General features: G+C 42.2%; 1 protein-coding gene across 1 annotated transcript in view; it reads left to right on the top strand.

Annotated features, from left to right (window-relative positions):
* The first annotated feature begins 6,434 nt into the window (after positions 1 to 6,434).
* Positions 6,435 to 12,557, top strand: part of ACTL6A (actin like 6A) — a 28,741-nt gene continuing 22,618 nt past the window's right edge. Inside the window, exon 1 of the mRNA XM_032340216.1 lies at positions 6,435 to 6,646. Within this exon, the coding sequence (XP_032196107.1) occupies positions 6,622 to 6,646 (25 nt within the window). The 5' untranslated portion in view covers positions 6,435 to 6,621. The remainder of the gene's footprint in view (positions 6,647 to 12,557) is intronic.

Below are 12,557 nucleotides of genomic sequence, written 5' to 3'. Positions count from 1 at the left end.
GTATGCTACTGCTTAGTGTAAATAAACAAAAAGGTAGGAGAAAGGATGCACATGTAAGTCTTTACTTGAAAAAACCATCTCTGGAGGTTAAAAAGGAAACTGGTAAGAGTGGGTGAAGAGTGGGTGGAGAAACCATAGAATTTCAAGGAGTGGAGGGAGGGAAACTTGCTTTCTTCACTCTTTTTTTTTTTTTTTAAAGATTTTATTTGAGAGAGAGGGAGAGCAAGCGAGCATGGGAGGGGGCAGAGGGAGAGGGAGAAGCAGACTCCCCACCCAGCAGGGAGCTCAACACAGGGCTCAATCCCAGAACCCTGAGATCATGACCTGAGCTGAAGGTAGACTCTTGACTGAGCCACCCAGGCACCCTGCTTTTTTCACCCTTCTGTATTATTTCAGTTTCTAGCTCTGTGTATAAACTAGCTACTAAGATATTTTAAATAAAAATGCTCAAAAGTAAACATCTTAAAATTAGTTTCCAAAGAGAATGCTTTTTAAAACTCACTTACCATAGTGAGAGTTACCATTTATATCAGGAAAGTTGCAAGGGGGGGAGTGATGTATCTGCATAATTACTCATAGAAGCATAGAACATCTCTGGAGAGCTGAAGAGGAGAATGGGGCAGCTGGGGACACAGGTAGAGGAGAATTTCTGTATGTCTTTTTGTACCTTTTGATTTAAAAAAAAAGTGTGTGTGTATATATATAGATATATCTATATATATAGATATAGTTTTTGTTTTTAAAGTTTACAAGAAGTGGGGCACCTGGATGTCTCAGTTGGTTAAACATCAGACTCTTGGTTTTGGTTCAGGTCAGGATCTCATGGGCTGTGAGATCTAGCCCTGTGTCAGGCTCCCTGCTCAGTGCAGAATCTGCTTGAGAGTCTCTTTCTCTCTCTTCCTTTCCCTCTGCCCCTCCCCTGTGTACTCTCTCTCTCAAATAAATAAATAAATCTTAAAAAAAAAAAAAGATAAAATTTATGAGAGGTATAGAGGAAGTGGAAAGAAAAGGTATCTTGGAAAATAGGAATAGCATGTTTGCTGGGATCAGAAAGCTCTAGTTTCAAATTCTGACTCTTTCTTCCTTTTTGTTTTTTCTTAAGATTTTATTTATTTATTTGTCAGAGAGAGAGAGAGAGCACAGGCAGACAGAGGCAGAGGGAGAATCAGGCTCCCTGGACCCTGGGATCATGACCTGAGCCAAAGGCAGTCATTTAACCGACTGAGCCACCTAGACATCCTAAAATTCTGACTCTTTCAATAGCTGTGTGATATTGGGCAATTTGCTGAAATCTCTAGGCCTCTTGTGAAAAAAGCCTCAGAGGAATGTTGTGTGGATTACCTAGAAAATACAACATATAAAGTGGCATTTCCTATGACAGCATTTATTAGGAGGTCAGTAATTTGTAGTCATAATTATATGGCCGATGAACTTCGTATTCCAAAGAACAGTTTCAAGGGTTTTAAGGAAGCAATACTGAACAAGAACCTTGGACTCGGTTCAGTGTCGCTATGTGGGGTGTGTAAAAGTCCCATAACGTGGCACTGGCATTGACCTAGATCAGTGGGAAGCCCAGCATTGACCCTGAAGTGACCCCAGGTGGCATGGTGCCACTTCATAGCACCGGTTGATTAAATGTTGACAGTATGTGCTTGTGCTGTGATTTCTGAAAAGAGCACTACCAAATGAGCAAAGAGATTTTTAAAGAGATTATGAAAAAAGCAACAAAGACATAAAATCCACAGAACATCTAGTACTTTCATCTTCTTTTCTTTCCTTATTTGTTTTTTTCAGGATCACATTGTTAATACTATGACAAATCTATTGGCCTGTTATAAAGGTACCAGCTGTAACCACATATTTTTCATTTGCCTCTCTATGTCATATTATTTGAATGGTTAGCAGAGCTCTTAGTACTCAATGGCAAACAGACATATAAATCTGATCAATCATATTTCTATTGGTGAAAAACTCCAGATATTTATTCTTTATCCCAGTAGTGCTTATATTTTTTGGAATTTCACTGAACAGACTGGTACTTACCATGACTCCTTTTTTCAAACGTATCTCCACAAAACTATTTACATTGAAATTAGTTTTTGGTAATTGCTAATATCATGTATTTTGCTGCATGAAACAAAGTAATTCTAAATGTACAGGATTTGTTGTGTCCTTCTTTTTAAACAAATAATAATCTCCTGAATGTGTTTCCCAACTTACATTAGTAAGTTGCAACTTTTTTTCAACTGATAAAGCCTGAGACAGGACAAGATGGATAATATTTTATAACACCTGCTGTGATTCCATCTGAAATCTGACAGAGCTGGTGAGTAAGGAAGCGAGGTACGGCATCTCCTGCAGGCCGGTGCAACATTGCAAGAATGGAAGACCAGTGACCCAGTGAGGAAAAACCAAGTATTGCAGCGGCTATGCAGAAAATTCTTGCAGCTTGGAGATTACAAAGAATTTCTGAAAGGGCATTTATTTTTATTGATCTGGATTCAGAGGCAACCACTGAGCATCTACTAAAGGCTCAATAAGTTTACATATATGTTAATTCAATATCTTTTTATTTTTAGGTTGATAGACAGGAGGAGAATGCTGGCTTAGGCGGGAAAATTGCAAGCATTGATTGCTTGGGTATGTTATGCCCTTGAGAACTGGCAAACAGACAATAACCTTGAGTTGCTGTTGTTTTTGTTGTTGTTTTTTTTTTTAACCCGACTGGCTATAAGTAATGTTAATGTAGGCTGAACCAAGACTTAAGGGAAAACATGTTAGGCTACAGAGGAGAAATATTAACACCAAAAAAACCAAAACCAAAAGCAAAACCAAAACCCTCACATATTTTATATCTTACAAAGTAGATTCTGCTGGGTCAGTGTTTTTCTTTTAATGGGTTTTCTACCAATTTTCCTAATTATGAAGAATGGAAGACAAGCTGCCACAGTGTAAGTCTCGCTACAAAGGAAACAATGTCATTATTACTGAGGATGCGCAGTTCCCTGACATTGTTCTCTTGGGATATTAAATAGGTTTCCTCTTTCAACAGTCTCTTCCTCTGACAATTCATACATTAAGGCCAACAATCTTAGCGCCCTGTAACAATTGGATGATTAAAATTATTAAAGACTTGGGGTGTCTGCGTGGCTCAGTGAGTTGGGCCTCTGCCTTTGGCTTAGATCATGATCTCAGGGTCCTGGGATCGAGCCCCACATCACGATCTCTGCTCAGCAGGGAGCCTGCTTCCCCCTCGTTCTCCCTGCCTGCCTCTCTGCCTACTTGTGATCTCTCTGTCAAATAAATAAATAAAATCTTTTTAAAAAGTAAAATAAAATTATGAAAGACTTAAGTGTGTACTTTTATCTGCATTAACAAGCCATTAGTTAAGGCATACCAAATAACTCTGAAGTTCAGTTTGTTTGAAGTTCATTATGATGGTTTATTATCATATAAAGTAACATGTCCAGTGATATATCAAGAGAATAAGCTAACCTAAAATTATGAATGAATGAATGATCTGTTTTATAATATCTTTTCAAATTATCAAATGAAGCAAAACCCTTATTTTAAACAAAAACAGCCAAGAATAAGCTTCCAGTATTTTCTCAAGCTGTCTTCTATGTGTTGTTCTACTGACGACCCCCCTGCACTCCACTGTGTTCTTTATGGGTGGAGACGTTCACAGTATCTCAGGCCTCCCTGAAGGCTAGAAGTATCGTTCTCATTCACCCTACTGAGCTGTTCTGTTTTCTGATGAACTCTGAAATAGTAGGACAAATATATTACTTTTTCAACCCAACTCTACATGTATGGAAGAGATTGGAGATAACATTGAAGAGAGATAGCAATACATGTAATCTACTTAAGTTGGTATATATAAATTTCTATGCTTTTAAATTGTGAACAGATTTAAATGGATTACTGTATTATGAACACAAAAGTATTGCTTCAATGTTTAATTATTACCAAAGTATCACATATTTTATAGCTCATCAGCTTTATTAGTCAAACACAGCATAAAACCACAGAGTGGAAATGGAAATGTGGTTTAGGATTTGATATGTATCTATGTAGTGAGAGCTGTAACGATGGGACAACAGTTAACATAGAGTATTTAGTGCACTGTGCTAGATGTGTTAGATGAACTATCTTAGGGGTTGGTAACTCTACAAGGGGTCTAATGGTAAACATGCTCTCCAGCTTAGTCACACAGTCTCTGTCATAACAACTCAACTTGTCTCTACAGAGCAAAAGCAGCCATAAGTGAATAACCAATAAGCCAGGCTATGTTCTAGGAAAGCTTAGTTTATGGTCATTGAAATGCAAATTTCATATAATTTTCACATGTCACAAAATATTATTCATAAAAATATTTTTAAAAAATTTAAAAGTGGGGGCGCCTGGGTGGCTCAGTTTGTTGAAGGTCAGTCTCTTGGTTTCCACTCAGGTCCTGATCTCAGGGTCCTCAGATGGAGCCTGCTTGGGGTCTGTTTAAAATTCTCTCCCTCTGCCCCTCCCCCCACCCCAAACTTACTTGCAAGTGCCCACTCTCTCTCTCTAAAATAAAATAAATCTTAGGGACACTTGTTTGGCTCATCAGTTAAGGATCTGCCTTCCACTCGGGTCACAATCCCAGAGTCCTGGAATCAAGTTCTGCATCCGGCTCCATGCTCAGTGGGGAGCCTGCTTCTCCCTGGGCCTACTGCTCCCCCTGCTTATGCTCTTTCTCTGACAAACAAATAATTTATTTTTTTTAAAAAAGTGTTTATTTTATAAGATTTATTTATTTTAGAGAGAGATAGAGAGCGTGCACAAGCCTGAGGGGCAGAGGGAAAAGGAGAAACTCCAGCTAACTCAGCACTCAGAGCAGAGCCCCAGGCAGGGTATCATCTCCTGACCCTGAGATCAGGACCTGAGCCTAAACAAGAGTCAGACACTTAACTATGTCACCCAAGTGCCCCTCTAAAAAACCATTTAAAAGTGGAATAATCTTTCTTAGCTCACAGGCCACAGGAAAACAGAAAGTAGGTTACTTGTGGCCATGGGCAATGGTTTACAGAACTCTGCATTACCTCCTTGGGTTAATGGGGGTTTCCTAAATGATCAGATATACTGTGATTATACTGTTAAGTGAATGGGAAAGTTCCTCACTAGCATTGTTCCTCACCCTACTATCACTTTCTGCCAGCTGCTGGCACTGAGACTTACCAGGCTTTATTCCATTGTTCCTAAGGTTAAGAGCAGCCTCTAGGTCTTAGACTCTAGACAAACCAACTGAAGAACTGCTTTCAACTACAAGAATATACAATCCTTCTTAAGGGTTTGAGTTGGAGTAACACGACCCCATTTGGGCGTTTTCATAGGTTGAGCTGCTTGCAATGTGGCCAACAGGCAAGGCAATTAAGTTATTGCAGTAATTCAGGGGGAAAGATGATAGTGACCTGGACTGGTCTGGTAAAAATAGGAGAGTAAGAACAGTAGACGGACTGAGTATGTATTTTGTATTAGGTACTTGCTTGGATGAGGATTGTTTCACACTTGTCTCACAAGATAAAAGAAATTGCTGATACCTCTAAAAATAATACTTAAAGTGCTACCTAAATTTAGTTGGGGAAGTATATAGCATATCATCTCTTTCCTCTTTTAATTATTTTTTTAAAAAAGATTTTATTTATTTATTTTTTGACAGAGAGAGACACAGCGAGAGAGGGAACAGAAGCCGGGGGGGTGGGGTGGGGGGGGTGGGGGGGGAGAGGAAGAAGCAGGCTTCCCACCAAGCAGGGAGCCCAATGCGGAACTCCATCCCAGCACCCTGGGATCATGACCTGAATCGAAGGCAGACACTCAACGATTGAGCCACCCAGGCGCCCCTCTTCTTTTAATTATTAATAACCATTTCAAAAATTGCGGGACCCTATTGGTTTGTCTGATTTACTGTCCCCTACCCTAAAGTTGAGCATAACATTTTAAGTTTTTTAACATAAAGGTTAGCTGAAAGTACATTTCCTGGGGAAAAAAAATTCTGCATTCTCCACAGTCCAATTAGGAACTGCTGCGTGGAGACACTTTCTATTCCTAGACTGTTTTCCAGAGGTTTACTTTAGGTTACGGGACTCCTTCCTGTACTCAGCGACCAGCCACACCCCTGGACCCACCCCGACACTTCCCTGCAGTCTGGCTCCTCCCTCCCCGGCTCCCTCAGGCTTACTCTCCCGCCCACCCGGGAAGCTCCGCCCCAGGCTCCCCCAACCCCCTCCCACGCCGCCAGCCGGCGGCCGGTTACGCAACCCAACTCCTACCCTCCTTCCGTCGCTTTCCGTTTTCCCCCGCCTCCCTGGCTACCTTCGATTGGCTAAACTGGCTATGCCGCGGCAGGGATGCAGCAGAGACTCGTTCTGATTGGCTAAAGGGTATCCGGGCCTCTCATGATTGGCCGATAAGACCAGACAGCAAGTGTGACTGAGCTCCCGGGTGTGTGGACGCCGCTTTGTTGCCTGAGGGGGGTGGCGGTGGAAGTTCAGTGGGTAGGGGGCTAGTGCTTCTCAGGACCCGCACCCGCGGCCGTCGCAGTCACTTCGCCCGGTAGCCTTTAGCGTAGGAGTCGCGCGGACAACAGCCATGAGCGGCGGGGTGTACGGGGGAGGTGAGTGAGTGCGGCCGGACGAGAGAGCGCGCCTTTTTAGCGTGTGGGATTTGTAACCGCCGCCCCCAGCCCTCCTCTCCCCGGCGGCCCCTTCCGGTCTCCCCCGCGCTGGACCCCAGCCTCTCCGCCCCATCCCCGCCCCGTGCTCTGCCCGCCCCCGGAGCCCACCCGGCTCGGCGAGAGCCTCGGGGCGCCGGGAGTCGCCGCCGCCTGCGGTTCCTCGGCCCCCGAAGGAGCAGGGTTTTGGAGGTGCGTGCCGGTCTCCGCCTGGGCGGGCACTCCATCCTGAGGGGTCGGGCCCGGAGCCCCGGCTTGAGTGGCCGGACGTAGGGTCGCATCTTCCCCGGGGGTCTCCACAACTCGGCTACCTCGGGGCGCGCGCGCGCGCGTTTAAACTTGGGAGGTCCCAGCAGTTTGTAAGCGTGGACGGAGGGTTTCCGCGTCGTCCTGTGGAGGGTAGCGCGAGCTGCGAGAGGTACCACTGATTGGAGGAGTGGCGGCCACTCAGGACGCAGCCTCTTCTCGTTCCGCGCTCGACTGCCTCACACCTTTCAGTAACTCCTGCCTGTTGGCTGCCTGTGGGTTCTCCGGAGTTACTGGTGGGAACACCTGTAGCCTTGGGTCGGCTGTGGTGTAGTGGAAGGATAAGCGCGGGCCTGGGGGTTACACTGACCTGGCTTGTACTTCCAGTCTCACCATTTATGGAGCCCTTTGACGTTCGCCAAGTTGCTTAGCCTTTCCCAACTTGAGGCTCCTCGTTTTGGGAATGGTAATTCCTACCCGGTGGGGTTGGTTGTGAAGGTTCCGTGAGATAACGATACCCTGGGTACACCAAGTGTGGTCCATGGATCGGCCGTGTCCGCGTCACCTGCAAGCTTTTTAGCAATGCAGCATCTCAAGCCCCACTCGAAACGCACTGAATCAGAGCTTTCGTTCTTGCTAGAGGGGTAGGAAGCACTGATGTATATGATTCTGGTTTTTGCTGTGTTTGAGGAGTTTAGAAAACAAGACAGATCTAGAGCGTTGCTTTTGTTAGGGTGTCTGTTAACGTTATTGTTTCTGAAGAGGATGGCGTTTTACAGGTAAGGGATAGAAATGAGGTTTCCAAAGTTCTTAGTAGTTTCTGAAATGTAGCTTGAGTTTCTTTGCGGTAGTATGTTGATCCTCATCCCTTTCTTCCCCGTTTATGTTCTTGGTTTTGATTTCTCAAATGTGAGAGTCAGTGGTTTCCCATTTTTGCTTTGGAGAAAGCCCAGTGGATCTTCATGATTTACTTCTTTTCCATCTGAAGATGCCATCCTGACCAAAAAACTGGGTGTTTATGCCTTTGCCTCTTGGAGGCTGTTGACTTTGTTTTGACTTTTAGGTTCACGGATCCAAAGACCTAGAAGCTGTTAGTGAGTTTTTCCTTAGAAGGCGTTGTTTAATTTGACTGAGGTAAAAATGGATACCAATAAATGCTAGTAGCAAACATTTTTTTTTTTTTAAGATTTTATTTATTTGACAGAGAGAGAGATCACAAGTAGGCAGAGAGAGAGAGAGAGAGAGGAGGAAGCAGGCTCCCTGCTGAGCAGAGAGCTGGATGGGGGACTCTATCCCAGGACCCTGAGATCATGACCTGAGCCGAAGGCAGCGGCTTAACCCACTGAGCCACCCAGGCGCCCAGTAGCAAACATTTTTTGAGTGCATACTTTGTACTAAGAGCTCTTCCAGAGACTTTTCATGTGTTGCGTTTAATATGTGCATTAACTCCATCGGCAGTAGCCCTAGGAAATGATACTGCTATTCTCATATAATGGAATAAGAAAATAAGGTATGGAAAAGACAAAGTAACTGGCCCAGAGTTACATAACTTCCGAATAAGTGGTGAACAAGAATCTCTGGGATGAAGAAAAAGGCATTTCAATAAAACCCTTTCCTATTTTAAAAAAAATTTTTGGTTTTTTCTCCGTAGGTCATTTTTCAGTTATATAGCCACAGCATATTCACGTATGTTTTGGGTCTTCAGAATAAACGTCCTCTGTCTCATAGGCTTATGGAGAGGAATATGTCTTAAAGCCTATTTTGTATGTAAAATACTTCAAACTCAGAAAAATAAGTGTATGATTATGGTGTTTCAGTTACCCGGGTATGGCTGGTATTTGTAGTAGGTCACCTTTTCCGAAGGGTGTACTGTGAAAAGAAACCAAACCTCCCACCCAGGTTTTGTGTAATTAACTTAGTAACCTGTATTTTTTAAAAAATATTTTATTCATTTATTCGATAGAGAAATCACAAGTAGGCAGAGAGGCAGGCAGAGAGAGAGGGAGAAGTAGGCTCCCCGCTGAGCAGAGAACCAGATGCAGGGGTCAATCCTAGGACCCTGAGATCATGACCTGAGCTGAAGGCAGAGGCTTAACCAACCGAGCCACCCAGGTGCCCCATTAGTCTGTATTTTTAACTTGCTTGCTTATTTAAAAGATCTTAGCAGTTTAAATATTAAAATTTATAACTTTCTTATTCTAATTATGATTTCTGACTAGATCTGACATTGATCTTTAGCTTGGGTATAATGCATAATTCATACTTTGGAAAAAATATGGAAATGCAGATTTCTATACTTTCTAACTGATTTCTGGGCCTACTCATTGCTCCTTTGACCATTTTTCATGGTTCTTCTTTTCTTCAAACTCGCATTATAAAAAGAAGCAATCCACTCCTGATAAATTGTGTTTCATCATTCCTGCATCCTCTCACCCCCAAATCTCTAATCTTAAAAATTTCTCAAGACCATCATCCCCATGAGTTGGGGCATCCTTTTCCAAACACACAAACAAAAAATAAATAAAATGCTTTCTTCCAAAGTCATTTGCCTTCAGTATTATATGGGAATGTTTTAAGACCAGGTTAGAAAATTGCCACCATTGCTTTATGTTTTCCCAGAAAAATAACCACACCTCTAAATATGAAAGCCATTTACTTTGTGGAAAAACATCAATATCCTCAGAGAAGTGAAAACAGTGTTTTTTGAAGCAAAGGGATCTAGCGGATTTTTTTCCGTTAGAAATTGTTTCCTGGTTTTTAAATATCCAGACCTCCATGGTTATGGTTTAAGTCCCCTATCTCCCTTTGCCATTCTCCTATTTTGGGTTTGTTGGCACTTAGTTTTTTAACAAAACAAGATACAGGAAATAGATCTATTTCCCATCCTTTGAAAAAGGAAAATAGGCAGATGCAAAATTCCAAGAATCAAGAGTGTCACTCAGGTTAAAATTCTACTCTGTCTAGTTTGCCCCCCCCCCAAAAAATAGTTTGCCATCTAATTAGGACAGGAGTATAATAGATTTGTTAGATTTTTTTCATTTCATTTCACTCAAAAAACAGTTTTTGAGTGCTTATTATGTGCCAGGCAGGTATAGCCTCTACGATGCTTAGCCTTATAGGTGACTCAGTCAAATAAATAAACACCATATTTTACCTGTTTTTAGTTGTATATTTTCCCGCCCAAATTTTAAAGAGCTGAAGTTGGAATATTTCTCTCTCCTTTTGTGGGTTTTTCTACTTTACATATTTAAAATTTAGAAAATTTTAATTCCAGTCTAATTAACATGGAACATTTCTTGATGGTTTGGCAGAGTTTAATTGGCAGCATGCTTTTTTTTTCTTTGTGATGCGTGAAATAATGGTGCATCTTATTTATACCATATGATGAGAATTGGGTGACATGATGAGAAAGGGTAACTAATTCAACATAGTGCGTTCAGTAATGACAATATGTAGAAGTTACAAAGGTAGAACAGACAAGAAAGTTATTAACTCAGTATGGGGAAGTCAGAGAACTTCACAAGAGAGGTTATGGGGATGGTGGAGGAAGAGTAGAGAAGGACCGCATATGCAAAGGGTAGCTTAGTGAGCGCACATGGTGGTAATGCTAGTATGTGAGGTGGGATATAGGACTACTGTCACATTTTGCTAAGCCTTGAATATGAACTCAGTGGAATGATTTGAATTTTATTTTGTAGATGTTGGGAAACCACTGAGTGATGCTCTTTTTATTGAAGGATTTATGTACCCATATGTTCAGAGTTACAATTTTGAAAGATAACAGTGCAGCAGATTGATTGGGGATGGAGAAGGTGAAGAGATGGGAAACGGTACTTATAGAGAATCGTAATAATTCCCTGTTGAGATAGTTTGATTCGGGGGGCTTCTGGGTGGCTTAGTTGGTTGAGCATCCAACTCTTGATTTCTGCTCAGTTCATGATCCTGGGATCATTGTATCAAGCCCCACCTTGGACTCTGTGCTTTCAGGAGTCTGCTTGAGATTCTCTCCCTCTCTCTCTCTGCCCCTCCCCTACGTGTGTGTGTGTGTGTCCGTTGCCCGTGCACTTGCACTCCCATATTTTTTAAAAGAAGAGCTTGACCCAAGACAGTGGCAATGGTAGTAAAGAAGAGGGTAATTGAGAAATATTTAGCATAAATGTTTTGCAAAACTTTTTGAGAGGTATGAAAAATGTGAAGGCATTCACAATTCTCAGCGTTTTGCCTCTGCTGACTAGGCCACAAATTATGATAGCACGGCTGAGACTAGGTTAGGTAGGATGGGGAACAGAAGACAGTGCTTCAGATATGTTGAGTTTGAGGTACCAGTGGGCCATCAGGAGGAATTGATGTTGTACACTAAGAAGTTTGAGATGCGACCTTTTGGCTCTCTGAGTAGCACCACAGCAGTTGTTAAGAACAAGTGCCTTAGTAAAGGGGCTAGAAGGGGACCCAAGAAGAAAGCAGTTGATCTGTTTTCTAAGAAAAATTGGTATTATGTGAAAGTACCACCTGTGTTCAGTGTTAAGAAGTACGGGAAAAACACTAGTCAAGAGAACTTAATGGAGCCAAAATCGCATCTGAAGGCCTAGGTATCATGTTTTTGAAGTGAGCCTTGCTGATCTACAGATTGACGAACTTGCATTTATTTTTACTGCTTATTTTTTTAAAGATTTATTTATTTGAGAGAGAGTGTGTGCGCTTTGCAGGGGAGAGTGGTGTAGGGTAGGGCAGAGAGAGTCTTAAGCAGACTTTGCACTCAGCATGGAGCAGGGGTGGCATTGGGGGAAGTGGGGGAATCCACCACAACCTGAGCAGAAACCAAGAACCTGATGCTTAACTCTCTGCACCATGCGGGTGCCCCGATGTAGTTGGTTGGATATGAGCCACCAGGCCAAGAATCTGTTTAAAATTTGGACATTTAATGGTAACAAAAAATCTTACTTGTAACATTTTTTAAAAAGTTTGAGATATGGATCTAGATGAAGGTGAGGACTTGAGAGATTTGAGATGGAATCTTATTTAATTAATTTATTTATTTTTAAAGATTTTATTTATTTATTTGACAGAAAGAGATCACAAGGAGGTAGAGAGGCAGACAGAGAGAGGAAGGAAAGCAGGTTCCCTCCCGAGCAGAGAGCCTGACGTGGGGCTTAATCCCAGGACCCTGGGATCATCACCTCAGCCAAAGGCAGAGGCTTTAACCCACTGAGCCACCCAAGTGCCCCTGTGATCTATTTTAAAACATTATAAGAAAGGAGTCATAAGTGTCCTGATGTGCTGTATTTGTTTGCTAGGGCTGCTGTAACAAAGTACCACAGACTGTGTGGCTTAAATAACAGAAATTAATTTTCTCTCTATTCTGGAAGCAAGAAATCTGGTATCAAAGTGTTGGCTGAGTCATCTTCTTTGGAGGTCTTTCTCCTTGGCTTATAAGCACTCTCTTCTCCCTGTGTCTTCACATGGTCTTTCCTCTGCATATCTGTATCCAATTGTCCTCTTCATGCCAAAACACCAGTCATAGAGGGTTAGGGGCCATTCTAACTATTTCATTTTAATTTAATTGCCTTTTTAAATTAAGACCTTGATCTCTAAATAGAGTCATGTTCTA

This window comes from Mustela erminea, chromosome 1 (assembly GCF_009829155.1).
Source record: "Mustela erminea isolate mMusErm1 chromosome 1, mMusErm1.Pri, whole genome shotgun sequence".
NCBI classification, from domain to species: domain Eukaryota; kingdom Metazoa; phylum Chordata; class Mammalia; order Carnivora; family Mustelidae; genus Mustela; species Mustela erminea.
The sequence above is the reverse complement of the archived record's forward strand: the minus strand, read 5'-3'. Positions and strand labels throughout refer to the sequence as shown.